The 20,680-nt window shown below is 38.2% G+C and overlaps 2 protein-coding genes across 2 annotated transcripts; one reads left to right on the top strand and one right to left on the bottom strand.

The window, feature by feature from the left end:
- Window positions 1-428: 428 nt before the first annotated feature.
- Window positions 429-15,555, top strand: LOC143848274 (glutathione S-transferase DHAR2-like). Its single transcript, XM_077357174.1, has 6 exons — window positions 429-586; window positions 670-760; window positions 852-995; window positions 3,686-3,803; window positions 5,337-5,477; window positions 15,295-15,555. Exons 1-6 carry the CDS (start codon window positions 517-519, stop codon window positions 15,379-15,381), a joined length of 651 nt encoding a protein of 216 aa, XP_077213289.1. The 5' UTR covers window positions 429-516; the 3' UTR covers window positions 15,382-15,555.
- Window positions 15,556-18,843: 3,288 nt separating this feature from the next.
- Window positions 18,844-19,515, bottom strand: LOC143848275 (uncharacterized). Its single transcript, XM_077357175.1, has 3 exons — window positions 19,404-19,515; window positions 19,186-19,291; window positions 18,844-19,060 (listed from the first exon to the last, which is right to left on the bottom strand). The coding sequence occupies exons 1-3, from the start codon at window positions 19,434-19,436 to the stop codon at window positions 18,921-18,923; spliced, it is 279 nt and encodes a 92-aa protein (XP_077213290.1). The 5' UTR covers window positions 19,437-19,515; the 3' UTR covers window positions 18,844-18,920.
- Between the last annotated feature and the right edge of the window lie 1,165 nt (window positions 19,516-20,680).

The following is a 20,680-nucleotide window of genomic DNA, read 5'->3' as shown; positions in this document are numbered from 1 at the left end:
TTTGTGAAAAACAGAAAAAAAAAAAAAAAAAACTGGACCATTGGAGCCACTTCCATTAACTAATCATAGGTCATATCACTCCTGTTTTTATTTTCCACACCAGATCCCGTTTTCAAAGTGTTTTCCTCCTTCTAAATGGATTGTTAGAGCTTTTTGGAAAATGTAATAACCTTTTGACACCTCTTTAAATACTAAAAGACAAGCTACATTGTGAAAATAACAAAACATTATTGTGCTGATATCATTTCCCTATTTTAATCCCTCAAAATTGTAAAAAAAAAATAAAAAATTACTAGAATAATTTTTCTTAAGAAATATTTTTCCTTCAATCCAAACAGGGAAAGTGTGGGGTCCCCTCTCTGGAAAGTTCAGGAGAGAGAGAGAGAGCATGCACTTTTAAAACCCCACCACCACCACCTCTTGTGCTCTTTAAAACCCACATTGTCATTCCATACGTTCTCATTTCTATCAAACCTTCTTCTCTAACTACGCAAAGAGCAAATATTTCACCCTCTAATGGCTACTGCTGAGCCTCTTGAAATCTGTGTCAAGGCCGCAGTTGGTGCTCCTGATGTCCTCGGCGACTGTAAGTTCCCCACTCTCCTCTTTTTTCTCTTTTTGATTCTCCTTCTATTGGTTTTTTTTTTTTTAATTCATTTTGTTTTTTAGGCCCTTTTTGTCAAAGGGTTCTTCTAACTTTAGAAGAGAAACATCTCCCTTACAATGCTATCTTGATCAATTTCAGTGACAAGCCTCAATGGTATGAATTTTTTTAGCTTTCTGTTTGGAAAATTCATGATTTCTTTAGTGGGTTTTTGTTCTTTTGATTGATTTGGATATGGGTTGATTAGGTTTTTGGAGATTAGTCCTGAAGGAAAGGTACCTTTGTTGAAATTCGACGATAAATGGGTCCCGGATTCTGATGTCATTACGCAGATTATTGAAGAGAAATACCCAGATCCTTCATTGGTTACTCCTCCTGAATTTGCATCAGTGTGAGAATCATTCTCTAATTCCTATGGATTTGATTTTTTCTATTGTTTTTTTATAATGTTCATGTATAATCATGGTTTTAAATTTCAGTGTTTCGGCTGAAATATTTTGATTTCGGCCGCTACCGAAACGAAATCCATTTGGTTTCAGAAAAATACCAGATTTCGCCTGAAATTTTCAGAGTTCGTCCCGAAACATGCAACTTTTCAAGTAAAAAAGGGAAAGTTTTTGTCGAAATGTCGACAGTTTTATAGATACCCTGACAAAAATCAACTCCACCTGTAGAAAAGAGAAGAACAACGAAGTTCCTTATTTATAAAAAAATGACACAAAATAAAAAGAAAAACTAGTGGTGAAGAATCTTATCTGGATTTCAGCCGTGATTTTGTACCGAAATGTTTTCGTGATTTTACAAGATTTCATTCTGCTAAAATTTCACACCGGAACCGAAATGTTTCTGTTTTGATGATGACCGAAACCGAAATTTAAAACCTTGGGTATAATATTACTCTCATTTGTGCTCTTGAATATTTTGTTTGTCACACTAATTCTGTATTAAATGTAATGCTGGGTCACTTTTTAATTTTAATACATATTTTTTTATAAATTATTGTTTTCTAGTGTTCATTTATATTGGTTTTTTTTTTTTAATGAATTTGTAATTGGTCTGCTAATCTGGTTTTCATTCTCTGTATTTTTCTTTTCTTTTTTCAATTTTTACTTTGCATTGTGTCAAAAGTGATCAGTGTACAATGGATTTAACAGTTAATGGTGATAAGGTTTCTGTGTTAAACTTTTACCTTTTTTTTTAATTGTAGCAAATTTCATTTTAAAAAGAGATGACCAAGATGATACAAGAGAACAGGAATATACAAAAGAAAGACGGAAAAAAAGAAGAAGTAAAGACATCACGGAGGAAAAAAATCGAACAACTCCAAGTTTTGCTTGACGAATTCTTCCCTAGCCAACTGATCGGCCACTCTATTTGCTGATCTTCGAACATGGAAGAAAATCATCAATGAATCGCAAATTTTGTCCTTGATCCCATCAAATAAATGAGCAAATCTCCACGGCGAGACAAGAGAGCCTCTTAGCCATCTTATGGTATTAAGAGAGTCGCCCTCAACCATTACCCTATTTAGATCCTCCTTCGCCAAACCTTCTATCCCCTGATGAACAGCTTGCGCTTCAGCTTTGCTTGCATCTGCAGTCCCGATGGGCCTTGAAAACGCCCACACATCCCCCCCTCCAGAATCTCTAAGGACTCCCCCTATACCCGCTGGACCTGGATTACCCAAACTTTAGCCATCAAAGTTTAATTTTAGCATTCCCTGCGCAGGAGGATGCTATTCCTGTACAAGAAAGTCATCCCCAAACTTTTACCTTTTAATCTTCCAATTATTAGTTTTTGGGTTTGGTAAAACTGAACATTGTATATACTATATAGCATATCCGGACCAAATTTACTAAATCAATCAAGAACTACAACACAGTGGAACGAGTTAGTGGGATTAGCCCAAATGGAAACCCTTAAAAGTTCTACAATAATATGTTTCCAGACCCTACAACAATTGATATCTATTCGTAGTTGGACCAAAACATGCAATCAAACTTCAGAATTCAGATCCATTACTATGCCATCCAAATAGTTTGGTCACCTGACAAATATCTGAGCCAGGCAATGGATGTAGCCCAATACAAGAAACTCCTTGCTATCTCCTTAATCCGCTTCTTGCTTGCCGAACATTCCATATTCTATTAAAATAAAGACCTGGTAAGCATTCCATATTTGGATCAAATAGGTTGATAAATGGCTTATATACGACCCACTTAATAGGAAGCTGTTTAATTTCTGTAAATGTTGCATTTTGATGTTTATTCCTTGAAGCTTTTCTTCATTTTTGGATGCTCTAAAGACTTTCAGAAACACCTCCATGCACTCATTTGGCCATACTTTTTCGTCATTTTGACTTTTATTTGCATATTGCACTTCTTGATGGATAGGCATCACTCTACAAAGTCTATGATTAACTTGGTTTGAAATGGAAAACCCTTTTGGTTGCATTCTACACTCCAATGACATTTAGAAATATGAAAGAACAACAAAACAAGAAATCATTGCTAAATACATACGGAGAACACTTTATGGAAAATCTTACACATTAAGTCATGTGCCTTTGACCCCGACGTGGGTGAATGGCCTTATCAATGACATAAACATGAACAAAATCACTGCAGCTATTTAGACACTACTTTGATAAAACTTATGTGGCCATTAAACATGACTGAAGTCACTACAGATTTTTAAACACTACTTTGCCAAACTGATTCAACCATTAAGATTTTTTTTGGCATGAAGTTATCAAAGTTATCCACTATAAGTCGGACTCCTTGTAGAAAACGGTTGAGGTTTGCTGAAGAATCTCCTGTTTATATATATAAAGTGTGCAATCTTGATATAATTTATTATATATAGAGCAAATTAAGTGGTTTAAAAGTGATTTTTTCCACTTGATTGTGTATGAAAATGGACATTGATTCCTACATGCAGTTTGCTTTTGAGATCTTCATAATATTACAAGTAGTATCTTATTGAACGGCAATACTTTGTTGTGAAATTTCCAGTATAGCTGCATTTGTCCTGAAAGCATGAAAATGCATTTCACTGATTTTAGTTCAATTGGCATTGCAGAGGATTGAAGATATTTTTTTCTTTTGTCAAGTTTTTGAAAAGCAAGGATCCCAATGATGGCTCGGAGCAGGCGTTGCTTGATGAATTACATGCGTTGGATGAGCATCTCAAAGGACATGTATGTAGAGCTAGCCACAGTAACATAATTGTTTGATTGCTTGGGAAAGACTAATCCTTCTAAATGCACTTTGGGCACTTTGATATGGTGTTCACGTGGATCTGTCCTTGACTCCACACACTCAAAGCTGAGATAGTAATGTCGAAAGAAGTCTGCAAAGATATCAGAGAATATGGCAGTTGGTTCATGTTCTCTCTGAAACTTTTGGTAATTTGGCAGTCACTATTGGCTACTTGGGACACTGTAGAAGTCCACATTCAAGTTCAAGTTTATCTATAGGTTCAGATATAGCTTCTGACACTGTGTTACTTGCGACCCTCATAGAGTAGTAGAATTGCAGAAAATAGGAAAGTGACAAGCCATAGGGTCAATCAAGCTAATCAAATAAGGATAGATGAAACAAGAGGTAAAAACTTAGTGCAAAAACTCCAAGTTTCTGCAGTGGATAAAAATATCTTCTAATAATCCACCTAAAACACTCATAAGAAATGTATAAGTTTCTCCTAAAACCGTAAAATCTCATATGAATTCTCAACCCTTGATCTATTAAAGATCATACTCATCTATGAAACTCAAAAGTGTTTTCATTTTCATACCCATTGAAGCACATACAGAAATCAAAACGCATAGCAAAACCAAAACCATAAGTGTATAAGTGGTATACTATATCAATATGTGTTACATAATTATATATATATATATATATATATATATATATATATATATAAATTACATATGAAATGTTGTGGTATGTACTAAATTATTAGACTGACAAACATGGGCTTTTGATGTTTGTACTTGTCACTAGATTTTTTATCTTGGCAAACCATTATGGGTTTTTTTTCTTATGTGATGATGTTTGAGAATGTATTTGTGCCTATTCTAGCACATTCCGAAGTTTCATCTTAAAAGTCCATTATTTGCATATGTTTCCATGAACCATACTCTTTTGTAAGTTTGCAAGATTTCTTCCATTGAATTTTCCAACCGAAACCGAAATGTTTCCGTTGCCATACCGACCAAAACCGAAATTCAAAACCTCACTCACAATGCCATAAACATGGAAAATGATTCCAGTAAAATTGGTCGTTTATGACTCAACAAAAATACTTGCATCTTGATTTAATAGTTTTGTGTTTCCTTAAACATAATTAGTGCTTGCTAAGTTGCATCTTGTTTTAATCGCATCGAGTTTGTCTAAACACATTAATGCATCCTAAAATCACTGAAATCTGTAAAACATAATTATGATCCATAATCCCTTTAAATTCTTCTCTCACTGCAGTACGTGAGATTTGTGAGACTTGTTTCTCTTCTTAGCCTCATAAAAGAAGCATGATAGAATAATGGTGATATCACCAATACAATTACCTTGGGCCCACTTTTGGTCACATTCTTTTCCTTTCTTTTTTCCTTTGTTTAGATTGAGTTGGGCAGGGCCCATACTGTTTTCTTTAACTATTTTATGTTTATAAAATGATATTTCATTTTTATCCATTTGTAGGAACATTGATCAGTGTTCTCTTTCGGCAGGGCCCATACATTAGTGGCGAAAATATTTGTGCAGCTGATCTGAGTCTTGCGCCTAAGCTGCACCATCTGAAAGTTGCTCTTGGCCATTTCAAAAGCTGGACTATCCCGGAGAATTTGACTTACGTCCATAACTACATCAAGGTAATAAAGCTTCTGTGCCCTTTCCTATTTGAAGTAGTTTCATTTGTACAAGTTGTACTGGTGAAATATCGCTTCTGTAGATCTATCTGTTCTTTTTTTTCTAACGGTAAAATCTATATATTCTCTATAAATGCTTACGAATGAATAAAGGACAGTCCTTTCTTGCTTCGCTTTTGTAGGCCAATGTCTATATTATTGTTCTAAAAAATTAAGTAATTCTAATCGACTCTGTGCTAATGAGAATTTCTTTTTTCCTTTTTGTTTATATTTGAACCATTTCTTGTATGTAGGTGTAAGAGCCATGTGGGCACTATACACTAGACTAATTTAGTAATTTGACAACATTTTGTTACACAACGAAAAAGGCATTCAGTTGTGTATTGAAGGTGACTTGCTCAATGTGATTCATTACTGGCTATCCCTTAGGCTCCAATTCTTGATTTTTCTTTGTTTTTTTTAAGATTGTTTTCATTCATACCTCCTCTAGAAGGTCCACCATGGACAACGCCAGAGGACCCCTATGGCTAGAATGGTCACTTGGTGCCCAAAATAGCTCCGCCTCCTTGGTTGTGAGGCAACAAGGTAGATTACTTTTCATTTCCATGATCTAAGTTGGATGAATTTACCAATTTAGGCTTTTTATCCTTCCAAAGATGATAATTATCCTGACATTGTCATTTTCAACAATATGAATATTTGGTCACACTGATGTAAATCGATTTATGGTACAAAATCATGGCTTTGCTAGGGTTTGCTTAAGAACCTAAAAGAAGGGGAAGGCAAGGCATCTTGTCAAAGGTTGATATGAAGAAATCATATGATCAGGTTGTATAGGATTTCCTCAATTTATGTGATGTGACATGGGTTTGGAGCCCGTTAGAGGGGGTGGATGTGTAATTGTATCTCCTCTGTATTGTTCCGCATGCTGGTGTATGGGTCACCCAAGGAATTCTTGGGCTTCACCAGGGGGACCTGTTGTCTCCTTTCCTTTTTACCTTGGTGGCTAAGGCTGTGAGCTGTTCGGTGAATGACACAACTCAAAAGTAAAGAAGTTAAGAAGAAAAAGAAGAATAAGAAGAGGAGCTGCAAGAGAAAGGAAGAAAAGGAGGAGAACAGAGAGATGAAAGAATTCTTTAGGGTTTGATTGGCCTCGAGCACAAAATCCATACCTTTATAATAAAGGAGATAAAAATAAGAATCACTATCATCTCCCATACCACAATATACATTGTAACCTATAAAACTATTCGCTAAAACAGAAATTAAATCACTAAAAACACATTCTAAACTAACACTTCCCCTCAAGATGGAGCATAGATATCTTCCTTGTCGAGCTTGAAACAAAGGAAGTCTAATCTACTTGGAAGCTTATTGCTTTGGTGAAAATATCAGCCAACTGGTACTATGACTAAGTGTAGGGTGTTGACACTTTTTTTTCCTTTATTAAAATTTTACTTTAAAAAAAATAATAAAGAAGAAAAAACTACATCACTAACAAAATTGAGGTCAATCTAAGTATTTGTTCCTCTTTGTTGAGAGAAAGATTTAGAGAAGAGACAAGTGAGTTAGAGAGAATGACTCCCTCTCACTAAACTATTTATATAAGAGGAGATGTACATTGACAATAATACCCTAATGAACTATACTTATTCTAACACTCCCCCTCAAGCTGGAATGCATAAATTATACATTCGTAGCTTGTTACAAATATCACTCAACTTTGCTTTACTTAATGGCTTTGTGAACATATCAGCCAACTGATCTGTAGACCGAGTAAAGACAGTACAAATTTCTCCTTTCTGAAACCTCTGACGAATGAAGTGCAATCGACTTCGATGTGTTTGGTGTGTTCATGAAAGACCGGATTTGTTGCAATGTAGATAGCAGCCTTATTATCACAATACAACTATGAAGGAGATGTAGATACGACCCAAATCTCAGATAAAAGCGATCTCAACCAGATAATCTCTGTACTCGTGTGTGCTATCGCTCTGTATTCTGCCTCAGCACTAGACTTGGTAATGACATCCTGCTTTTTGCTCTTCCACGATACTAGGTTACCCCTACAAAGGTACAATACCCAGTAGTTGATCTCCTATCTGCAGGAGACCCATCCCAATCAACATCAGAGAATCCTTCAATTCGCATATGACCATGTCTCTTGAATAATAGACATTTTCCAGGTGTACCTCTTAGGTATTTAAGAATTTGTATTACTGCATTCCAGTGTGAGATACGTGGGGAGCTCATGTACGGACTAACCACCCCTACAACATAAGATATATCTGGGCGAGTGACTGTGAGGTATATGAGCTTACCTACCAGTCTTCTATACCTGCCCGAGTTTTCCAACAGATCCCCTCTCTGGAATTAGCTTTACATTGGGATCCATAAGTGCAGATACAGGTTTTACTCCAAGGTTTCATGTTTCTTCCAGTAAGTCCAACACATATTTCCTCTGTGATAGAGATATCCCATGAGAGGAATATGCTCCTCTATCCCAAGAAAGTATCTGAGACGGCCCAAGTCCTTTGTACCAAACTCTTTTTATGAGAAAGTCTTCAATCTCTGTATCCCCCCTGAGTCACTACCTATAATGATGATGTCGTCAACATACACAATCAACAGAATACACCCTGCAGAACACTGAACACTGAATGGTCTACTGCACACTGTCTAAGCCCAAAACGCATGACAGCCTCACCAAATCTACCAAACCATGCCTGTGGAGATTGTTTCAAGCCATACAGTGATTTCTTAAGGCGACAAACAACGGAGGACATCTCCCCCTGAGTAGCATATCCTGGAGGCTGCTCCATATAAACTTCCTCCTGAAGGTCGCCATATAAAAAGGCATTCTTGACGTCTAACTGATGTAGGGCCCAACCATTATTAACTGCCATGGAGAGTATCACTCGAACTGAAGGAATCTTCGCAACTGGTGAGAATGTCTCATGGTAGGTTTGAGTATAACCCTTGGCAACCAAACGGGCCTTCAACCTTTCAATTGTCCCATCAAGTAAATACTTGATGGAGAACACCCAACGACAGCCTACTGGTCGGGTCCCAGCAGGAAGAGGAACTAGATCCCATGTTTGGTTCGAACGGAGTGCGCCCATTTCTAGATCCATAGCAGCGCGCCAGCCTGGATGTTGGAGAGCCTCCTGTAATGATTGTGGTAACACAACATAAGACAAGGACGATATAAAAGGCTTGGAAAGAAGGAGTCAGACGATCGTAAGAAACAAAATGAGAGATAGGATGTGTTGTAGAATGAGATCGAGTGCGAGATGCAATAGGAGAGTCGGAAGCAATGACAGAGGAGGGTAAAGAAGATACCTGAGTAGGCAAGTCAGGGACCTCGACAGCTGAAGGCGATGGTCCGAGTGAAGGAGGTGGAGGTCCATCTTTCTGCAGACGTTCGCCGATAGTGTTTGGTAACTGGTGGTGGAGCCACTGGTATGAAAGATGATGGCGGCGGATCATCCATCGTAGGAGGCTGTGAGGGTATTTGAACCAAGTCAGGAATCGAAAGAAGAGATAATGGGGCCTCAGGTTCAAATGGACTTGTAATAGGGGCAGATGAAGGGTTAAAGAATGCCTCAGATTCAAAAAAGGTAACACCAACTGACACAAACCATTAACGTAGTCGAGGACTATAACAACGGTAGCCTTTTTGAGTTCTAGAGTAACCAAAAAGACACACCGTTCCGACCGAGGATCGAGCTTGTCCCGTCCAGGACCTAGATGATGGACAAAGCAAACACACCCAAAGACCTGGGGGGTGAGAGGGAATGGATCCTGCTGAGGGTATAAGACCTGAAAGGGAGAGGATCCACGAAGGACAAAAGAGGGAAGGCGATTCGCAAGAAAACATAATGTTAAGACAGCCTCCCCCCAAAATGACTTAGGGACTCGCATCTGAAACATGAAGGTTTGAGTAACATCAATTAAATACCTTAATTTCCTTTCAGGGACACCATTCTTCTGTGACGTGTAGGCATAGGAGGATTGGTGAAGAATTCCATGAGATGAAAGATTATCATGAAACCCATGCGTGGAAGAGAAAAATTCACGAGCATTATCAGTACGAAGACATTTAATATTGCAATTAAACTAATTCTTTATTTCAACATGGAAATTCTGAAAAGCAGTGAAGACCTGAGAGCGGTTTTTCAACAAATACACCCATGTCAGACGCGAATAGTCATCAATAAAAACTACGAAATACCTAAATCCATTATTTGACGTGACCCTAGAGGGTCCCCATACATCTGAATGAACTAAAAGAAAATGACTATCAACTCGATTAACTACTCGGGAAGGAAAGGACACCCGGTGGTGCTTCCCGAGTTCACAAGTCTCGCACTGGAATGAAGAGACAGAAGAAGAAACAAAGGAAGGCGCTGAAGAGAAGGGTGACCAAGACGACATTGCCACTGATAGGTGTCAATCGAGCTATGCAAAACGGTAGGATTAGGGTTAGGGTTAGGGTGTGGGGTGGGAGAGGAGATGAGGGTTAGGATTAGGGTTAGGGTTGGAGGTGAGAGAGAGAGATGGAGGTGAGGGTTAGGGTTAGGATTGTGGGATGGAGAAGATGGAGGCTAAAGGTAATCCCTAGGGATCAGAAACCCTAGGGCTCTAATACCATGTTGAGAGAAAGATTTAGAGAAGAGAAAAGTGAGTTAGAGAGAATGACTCCCTCTCACTAAACTATTTATATAAGATGAGGATGTACAATGACAATAATACCCTTATGAACTATACTTATTCTAACACTCTTAAAAAATGGGTTATTCTCAATGTGTGTAGCTGCCTAGTTATCACAATATAACCTCAATAGAACTATAACCTTTTTTTTTTTTTGAATGGTAACAGAATTCATTAAAAGAAGACTGAGAAGGTCCCCCTTCAAGAACAAAGACACAGATAAAAACCAAGAAAGACAGATACAACCCCGCAATTATACAATTAGGACGGTAAAAAATCAAAAAGCTCTAAAACCTGCTTAGAAACTCCATCTTTTGCCAACTTATCTGCCATAGCATTAGCAGATCTTCTCGCATGCTGATATAAAACCGAAAGCCCTTCCGATATGTCTTTTATCTCATCAAAGAAACGGAGAAATCTCCACGGAGGAATGAAAGAGCCCCTGAGCCATCTTATAACATTAAGCGAATCACCCTCTACAATGCAACTGCCTAACCTATTCCTTTCCATACAAAAAAGCCTTGATGAACTGCTCTTACCTCTGCTTCACTCGAATCTGCTGTTCCGATCGGACCAGAATAAGCCTTAACGACCTCTCCGGCGCAGTCTCTCAGGACACCCCCTATCCCAGCTGGGCCAGGATTACCCAAACTAGAGCCATCAAAATTTAACTTTAAGAGCCCACCAGGGGAAGGATGCCAGGCCTGAATAATAACATCAACATTTTCCTTACTATTACGGACTACTCTCCAACCCTCCCACAGTTCGAAAGCCGAAACAAATTGGAAAAGCGGAAGAGCCCTAGCCCAAGAGATAGTTAACGCAATGGCCTTGATAAACAAAAAATAAGAAGATTTAGCTTTACCTTCGAAGACTCTATTATTCCTTTCAATAGAACTTTAACCTTCAATCCCCATTCTTCTAAGAAGGATTACAACCAAACTAACTCACAGGTAGTGTGTGCTATGGCTCTATACTCCACTTCGGCACTTGAATGTGCTACCACATGTTTCTTAGTCTTCCACGTGACAAGATTTCCACCAAAAAAAAGTAAAATATCTTGTAGTAAATCTCCTGTTTGAAGGTGAATTAGCCCAATTTTCATATGTGTACCATTTGACTTCTATATGCTCATTAGATCTGCATATAATTTCTCGGCCTAGACTTCCTTTGATAGAATCTCAAGATGTGAAAATTTGCATTCTATTGTGGCACTTTAGAAGACTACATCATGGTTTTAAATTTTCATTGAAACTAACATGGAATGATAGAAATGTTTCGTTTTCCATCCCCACCGAAAACCATACCAAAACCGTAAGCGTATTAGTAGGAGGTTTCCGACAAGATATTTTAGTGCATGTGAAATGTACTGTATATGTTATATATAAATATTTATATGAATTACATGTAAAATGTCGTATGTATTGAATTATCACTCATGCATAATAATGGTCCTCCCACAACCACACCTAGCTTGCTATTAATCTCTATAGGTGTGGGAACTGGCTTCATCCCAACTCCCAAGTGATCTCCGAGATAGATTAATACCTTGATTCAACCATTTAACTTCAATTCATAAGTAGCGCAATAGTCTGAAATCATTAATACAAAAGTGAACCAAGATACTCCTAAATTTTTTAATGACCACAGAATCATCTCCTTTCAAAACAAAATCATCAACATAGACCATTAACACATCTCGTACTTATTTTACAAAAAAAACAAAAACAAAAAAAAAACAAAAAACAAAAACAAAACGGTATCTCTAATTCCTTTTCATCCGGTTTGGAATCACTGCTTTGTTGAATTTCTAAAATCAAATACGTGGAAATTGTTGCAAGCCATGGATTGACTTCAATCTACACACCTTATCTAACTCCCCCCTAAGCAAGTAGGCGGTTGGTCCTAACTACCTCATGCAAATCTCTCGAAGAAATGTATTTAATATCTAACCGAAAGTGTGACCAATGAAGAATAGCAAGAAGAGAATTAAAATGAATACAACTAAGCTTGGAAACATGTGAACAAGTTTTCACATAGTCAATACCATATGTCTAGTAGTAACCTTTAGCCACAAGTTAATACTTAAGATTATCAACCAAACAATCTGGAAGATATTTCTCCGTGTACATCCACATACAACCAGGAACCCTCTTGTACATAAATTTGACAACTCCCTTCTATGACTATCACTATCATACAGCTCGTACATTTCTTCTTTCATTGCCTTATGCCATCTAGGACAGTGAATTGCCTGAATATGATAATTAAGAATAGAAGTAGAAGACCATTTTAAAAAAAAGAACAGAAAAAGAATAGAAGTAGAAGAAAGGAACAGGGGGAACTTTCAAATTTTAGGAGAGGTAACTAAAAGATACAAACTAAGAAATAGGACGAGCACTGAGAGTTACCTTTATCACCAACTGTTGATATTCTTCTCGTGTGAGAGTTACCACAATATCGAGTGCTGCAAAGAGGAGTTCACTTTCACATCCTTGCATTCTTCATTGCATGGTACTTGATTGATCCATTCTGGTTTTCCATTTAGATCCCAGCAAGTATTAAATGTATGGTTTGTAAAGCCACAATGACTATGTTTCATTAGATCGACCCATGTTGGTTTTCCATGTTCCCATAAGAAAATCATAATATTCTCCACTACTTTCATCACCTTGTTACAAAGAGAATATTTCTTGATACAATTGCTAAATTCGTGATAGTTCTTATTACATTTCACAATGATTCCCATGTCTGTTATGAATTATCAAGGACATCACATTATTGCTAAATGATGGATCCATATTATTTCGGTCACTTAATATTTTGAGCATTCTCTTGGATCCATGTATTATATAAGATGTACTAAGAGAAGGTACTTCATTTGTAAGATTCTTCAATTTTCCACTTTGGAGTCAGGAAAACTTAATAGATTTGCACCATTGGGGGTAATTTGATCCACACTTTAATGGCAATCGTCTGAAGTAGAAGAAACTCCAAAGGACCAAACACGCCACAGATATTCCCTCTAATTTATTCTCCATTATAATACAAAAAACAAAGTAAATCTATAATAAGAGGACTTACAAGGAAACGGTTTGGAGGAGCACAAACACTAGCTGAATTCACTACTTCAATTTGTAGATCATTTGGAACAAATCAGCATACCGCCATCACGATTCTGATGCTGATTTCCATCTTGGACACACATTCGAACAACAGCCACAATCGCTAACTAGTCTTTTACATTTCGATTCAACAGAAGAGGAACTTAATATGCAACAACACCGTCCGATAACGCTACTAACCATTATGGTGGCTATACAATTTGAAAACCGTAGATTGGGGTTTTACAAATTCATAAAATGAGAAGATAAGATGAAGAATAAGAAGCAAGAAAGGGTGAGGCCTAAAATAGGATTGTAATTGCCCTAAGACCATGATACTAGTCAAATAAATCAAAGAAGAGAAGAAGGTGAAAGAATTCTTTAATGTTTGGTTGACCTTACCCACAAAATCTCTATCTTTATATATACTGGAAAAATCCATACCCGAGAGAGAGAGAGAGCGAGGCACTTATTGGGTCCCATTTCTGCCTTGTGTACGTGATCAGACCCGTTGAGAGAGAGGGGGGCTCTTATTCTCCTTTCCAAAAGGCACTTATTGGGCCCCATTTCTGCCTTGTGTACGTGATCAGACCCGGTGATTCATAAAATGAGAAAATGGGATGAAGAGTAAGAAGCAAGAAAGGGAGAGGCTTAAAATAAGATCATAATTGCCTTGATACCTCGATACAAGTCAGAAGTAAAGAAGTGAAGACGAAGAAGAGAAAAAGAAGGTGAAAGAATTCTTTACGTTTGGTTGACCTTACCCACAAAATCTCTACCTTCATATATACCCACAGAATCCATACGAGAGAGGCTCTTATTTCTCCTTCCCAAAAGGCACTCATTGGGCCCCATTTCTGCCTTGTGTACATGATCAGACCAGTTCATTCGAAAGGCTACCATAAGTCGAGCCAAAAGCCCTTGAGAACACCTTGGTCTATTAATCCTAGACCCTTGATCTATCAAGCCTCATTCAAGGTTCCATCAAGGAAAACTAAACTGTTGATTTTTGTAGTCCTTTATCTTATGCATGGGGTGCCTGTTTGGGATGGGACCAAGGCCATGAGCGCCGTCTCATGATGTTCTACAAGATCAACGATCGTAATTTCACATAACGCCCCCTGTGGAACCATAAATTACCTTTTACAATTGATTATAATCATGTCTTTAATGAAATTGGGCCCTATTATAACCCAAATAATAACCGACATCATACCCCATAAAACTTATCACTAAAACAAAAAATAAACCACCAACACATTCTAATCTTAATAGTGGAAAGGCGGGCATTGGTAGATTGTTGGAGGAGTTCAGTAAAACTTATCACTAAAACTTTCTTTTTTTTGCGTGGTGTCCATGATTGTGGTCCGCAATTTGAAGGTTGTTCTTAGCTGTTATGAGGCAGTGTCAAGCCATCGCATCAACCTTTTGATGTCCCTAATCATGGGGGTTGGGGTGGATGTGTGCTTGCTTCGTAGGATTGCCTTAACCGTTGGATGTAATGTAGACGAGCTCACTGTTGAGATGTAATAAGCCCAGTTCAAAAAAAAAAAGCCACGATGAAATAAAAATAAAAATGACAACGTAGTGAGTCATGTTATAAAATAAAATGCTAAACATTAACCCTTGAAACTAGTGGATTTTGAGAAATTGGTAAGAGTATTAGTGTAGTCCTCAAGTCGATGTCTTGGGTACAACACGTGCATGAAATATCGGACACCCAACCCCCAAGATTGAGGGAACAGATAGCAGCCTTTGCTGTCATGTATTGTTTTTTAACTCCCTCTCTTCCTAAAACTTTCTTCCTCGGACTTCTATAGTACGTAATATCTTGAGGAAGGAGTGAATTCAAACTTCAACTTTATGGGGTTTTGCACATCTTCATTTGGAGTTTCAGTTAGAATTTTTCCTTGAATACTCGAAGAGAAAGTCAAATTAAGAATCTGGTTCAATCCTTCTTACATTTGTACTTTCTGGTGACAATGTTCTTAATTTTTTTGTAGCTGTTGTTCTCGAGGGAGTCATTCAAAAAGACTGAGGCTGCGGAGCAGTATGTGATCGCAGGATGGGCGCCCAAGGTCAATGCGTGAATCGTTATTCAACGACTTTGAACTTTTAATATGGTATGAAATGCAAATAAATATTCCATCTTAGCTAAACACTACTGTACCCTGTGTAGAGGTCTCCAGTTCTATGCTTTCTTAAGAACACTCATGTTATTATTATATGCTTATTAGTCTATCGCATGGAGGATCTATCAAGTAGAGACAAGTTGTCTATATAATCTCCTCCTTCCCTTTGGTGGGGTCTGTGTGTAAAGAGCAGTGATCTCTGAATGAGGCATATTGGGCATGGGGACAGTCAGATCATTAATCTAGGCTGTCCATCTGGTGGGACATGCCTTGGATCAGCAATGACCAAGATCCTCTTGTATCTTTTTGGGCCATTGATCTGATGGGCCATCTAGAAACCATATATGGTGCTTGTGGGTCCCACGGTTTGCAACAGTGATATGCCTTAGGATACTCAATCATAGTTTTAAAGTGAATGATATCTAAATGTGGGGGTTGCTCTTATTGTTGATTTGGCTAGCCACCATATATGAATGGATTATGGTGCAAAAATGCCAACAGTCTGTCTTTGGAGAAATGATATTTCCACCACCTTTTTTCAGCATTTCTACCCTTTTTTTGTTTCTCTTTTCCAATAAATGACTGCATTTCACCCCAATTGTATATTTCTTTTCTGAAAAGGGGGTGGAAATATCATTTCCCTTTCTCTCCCTTGCTTTCTTCTTTACCATACATGTGGAACAACTGTAAGGTGAATGGGGATATTGTTCCAATGGGTCACCAGGGTGATCTTAAGCATCTCATGATGACATGTGGCATGTGGGTAGTGATTAGGGCCATTGATTTGCCGGGCAGGCTAGCAATTATTGGGGCCCAGCCAACCACAAGAGGACGAGATATATAGATTGGAGATGTCTCAAGAGCTTACCATCTGCTTCATCCTTTTAGCAAGGATTCTAATCCCTAATCATTTCTATTCAGTTGAAATTTGAATTTCGAAATAATCTTAAAGGCCCAAACCAAAAGTTCAGAGCATATATATTCATAGGATAAGTTCTCTAAGGCCCAAAACAAAAGTTCAGAGCATATATATTCCTGTTTGGATTGCAAGAAACACATTTATGATGGAAATATTTTCATAGAAAAAAATTTTCTTCCCAAAATTTAGAAGGGAATGATATGATTGTGATTTGTGGTAACTTTAGAGAAATATTATCATAAATTGAATGTCCCTCAATAAAATATGATAAGGGTCGGTTCAAGTTATCTTTCTAAAAAGAGACTACATTGAGTTATTTACCTTAGGGTTGCAACTCAGTTCGGGTTGAGGCCAACCCAACCCGACCTGAAGAACCTTTTTCCAACCCGAAGAACCCTTTTTTTCCAACCTGAACCCCACCCAGGTTGAGCCCCGACCCAACCCGTGTTTTTAAGCTTACAAAAAATACTCATAAAAAATGTCAGGTTTTACTCGGGTCGGGTTGCCCAAACCCTCAACCTGAACCCGACCCGATCCGACTTTTTTCAGGTTGAACCCAACCCAAGTTGCACCCCTAGTTTACTTAGGCTGATTATTACAGGTTGCTGCTTCTGATACCAATTTCTATTACATAACCAATACGCCAATAACTCTAGAAGTGATGAAATGCAACAGGCTAGGCCCTTTAAACCTGTCCAACACTAAGCTTGGTCCAACCTAGTCTCATCCCCCGGCAGGCCCCCACTTAGGTCTATTACTGTTTAAAGGTGAGTTGAATATCTGCAAGAAGAATATGAGATGCAAATCATGCAACATATCTCATCACCATCATCCCCAAGATACAAGATACCACAGTCGGACGCATCATCAATCATTCAATCTCGACAAAAAAATTTATTTTTGAATAGTCATCAATGTCGGCAGAATTTGAGGAGAGATTGTTGAACCACGCAGGCGAAAAATCTTTATTTCCTAATTGAACAACTAAGCAAAATTATATTAAAAACGAAAATATGAATCACTACACTGAGATTTTGTGTGTTAAAAATAACGGAAGGAATTCGTTTTACAGAAGAAATGTATCCTTTTCAGAGACAAATTTCAACTGTTGGAAGAAAAATGTCCATTAGATTTTCAAACGGTGCTACCATTGTTAAACAATGGGAAACACCCATATTGATTGGTGCAATGGTGGAAGGTCCAACGGTTATAAAATCCAAATCCAATAGTCAAATTTTGCCATAAATAATTTTTGTAGAAATGTCAAACAAATAAAATGTAAAAAACAACTGCCACATGCGCGAACCAAGTGCGCATGGGTGTCTCAAGCACGCACACCGTATACGGTGGGCTCAAGAATAGACTAGAGTTGGGGATTGAGCATCTAGCTCAATGGTCAGGGCTTTGTTCTTCAACTTGGAGGCCGGAAGTTCAACCCCAATTTTTTTTTGGTGGGTAAGCTGGAGTTTGGCGGGGACCCCTACCCCTACCGGCCGGTTTACTAGATAAAGAGAAAGATGATACAGAACACTACACTATCTATCAGAGAGAGAGAGAGAGAGAGAGAGAGAGAGAGAGAGAGAGAGAGAGAGAGATTGTTGCGGTTATCCAACCAACAGCACATATAAATAAAGGTATGGACATGAAGTCCAAATTAGTGTGCCTATTCACTGTTTTTGTACCAGAGAGTCAGAGATCTTCCTTAATTGTGCATTACGTTTTTGGGGTATTTTTTGTGTATAGCAATTTCTCCTCTCTCTTTTCAATAGTTACTTTTCTTCCTAAGATTACTAAAGGAGGTTCACAGAAAGTACCATAGCAAAGAGGTCGAACTATAAGACTACTTTTTGTCATGGACACATATAACCCCTCTTAATTTGGAAATGATATATTCACCCCTTTTTACTTTTTTTTTTTTTTTTTTTATGATAGGTAAGATGGGGTTAGGCAACACCCCTTTTTACTTGGGACATCTCTAAACTCCCCATTATTTTGGAAGGGTTCTAAACCTTCCACGACTAACCTATACACTACAGAGAGAACAGGTTAGTGCATGTACTCTCTCTCTCTCTCTCTCTCTCTCTCTTAGTGAAACAGAGAGAACAGGTTAGTGCATGTACTCTCTCTCTCTCTTTCTCTCTCTCTCTCTCTCTCTCTCTCTCTCTCTCTCTCTTAGTGAACAGAGAGAACAGGTTAGTGCATGTACTCTCTCTCTCTCCCCCTTCCAAAACCTTCCACGACTAACCTATACACGACAGAGAGAACAGGGTAGTGCATGTACTCTCTCTCTCTCTCTCTCTCTCTCTCTCTCTTAGTGAACAGAGAGAACAGGTTAGTGCATGTACTCTCTCTCTCTCTCTCCCTTCCAAAACCTTCCACGACTAACCTATACACGACATATACACTACAGAGAGAACAGGTTAATGCATGCACTCTCTCTCTCTCTCTCGCCCTCCGTACGTACAGTTTAGTGTAAAGGACATGTGCACCAGACGACAAAGGAAGGAAAGATGGGAGTTTCATTAGACACCATGAGAGAGATTTTGATATAGATTACATAAAGAGGGATATTTAAGTTCTAGACTTTGGAATCTGTAGAGGATTCCGAAACCATCTTAAGGATTCCTTCCCTTGTCTCATTCTCAGAAACTTTCTCTTTTCTCATGCGAGAGTAAGATTCAAAGAACTCCTTGTTCTCCTTTTCCAGCTCCTTCCACACTAAAAAAGTAGAAAGAAGAAGAAAAAAACCCATGAATAGAAATAAAAAAATCTTTCTCTTGGGTACCCTGAATCATGAAGAATAAGAAAGTCAAAAGTAAAAAATTAGAAAAAGAAACATCCACCTGTAGAAGTAATGACTGGCATGATATTGGCATGCTTGGAGAGGGCTTCCATGCATTCTTCTTTTGTCATGTGACAGAGAAGACACTTCTCTATTAGATGCTGCACCTAAATTAAACACCATTATCATCAACAACAAAGGAATTGAGTCATTAAGAAATATAAGATGAAGATTAAAGAACAAGATATAGGGAAATAAATAACAAAAGGGTTTTAGTACCATGTGGATGTATGAAGCAGATGAGTCTCCCATTATCAAAGACGAGAGAGAGAGAGAGAGAGAGAGAGAGAGAGAGACACTTGGGAGTGTTGTGACTTCTGAAGGGGAAGAATGAAGGAATGAGAATTAAAATAGATGGGATGCATGCGCGGTGGGACCAGGTGTCGCACGTAGGAGAGAGACAATTATTAGATAGTGACTCCTCACCACACCACACACAAGTAAACACAACCTTTTTTTTTTTTTTTTTGATCGGTAAGTAAACACAACCTTGGCTTGAAAAACGCAGGCCTTTGTCTGCATGCAGATGACACTTGACACGTGTGATCTCTCTCTCTCTCTCTCTAGCTATATAAGGCGCCCCTGCCTTGTTTGGATTGCAAGAAAAACATTTCTTAAGGAAAAAAATTTCTTAGGTTTTTTTTTTCATTACAACAATTTAGAAGGAAATGATAGATTTTTAAGATATCATTACAAATTAGAGGTCCCGGTTACTTTATTTAATGTGTTATCAAACAATTGAAAAGCATGAAATCTTGGAAAATTTTCTTTTCCAAAAAAAGCCTGCAATCCAAACAGGAACTAAAAGAACATTATGCCAGTTTGGAGTGATGGGGCTCCCATGAACACTTTCATTTTCTTCCCAATAACCAAAAGGAAGTCATATATTAGCCCCCTTTTCTTCCCCGTCCACCCCCTATGGTGTATTTATGAATATGACTACCCTTTTTTACGCATAAGTGATGGACCAAAGAAGAAAAGGGGTGAATACATCACTTACCTATATAAAGCTGATATATGTTGTCTACGTATTGGATTCTGCCACCTATAGACACCCCATTTTGACTGTGTCCTAAACCTTCCAATTTTGTGCAAAACCCCATCAAATCAGTGAGGTAGGACCCCAAACTCCACCCTAGGCTAGTTTAGGGTCTCATCTAAGTCCCTGCAAAATTTCGTCAGAATCCGAGTACGTTTGCCTAGCGAACGAGCTGAGATGGTGTCGTGGTACAAATGCAGAAAAGGGGGGCGAATTATCCTGAATAGGGCCGAGCTTGGGCCATATGGGACACAATGGTGTTGTGCGCCCATCAAATTTCTGCGCAAACCGCGCGCCCATAAATTCTTGGAGTGTTAATATCAACAACCAGATTTGCCTATAAATACCATTTAAGCCCTCATTTGTGAATTAATTAGGGTTTTCCTAATCTAAGAGAGAGAGAGAAAGAGAAAGAAAGAGAAAAGGTGTTCCGATCATCTTCTCCGGGAAGTTTATG

This window comes from Tasmannia lanceolata, unplaced genomic scaffold (assembly GCF_043159265.1).
Source record: "Tasmannia lanceolata isolate RefF3 unplaced genomic scaffold, GAP_Taslan_0.1 ptg000016l, whole genome shotgun sequence".
Classification (NCBI taxonomy): domain Eukaryota; kingdom Viridiplantae; phylum Streptophyta; class Magnoliopsida; order Canellales; family Winteraceae; genus Tasmannia; species Tasmannia lanceolata.
The sequence above is the reverse complement of the archived record's forward strand: the minus strand, read 5'-3'. Positions and strand labels throughout refer to the sequence as shown.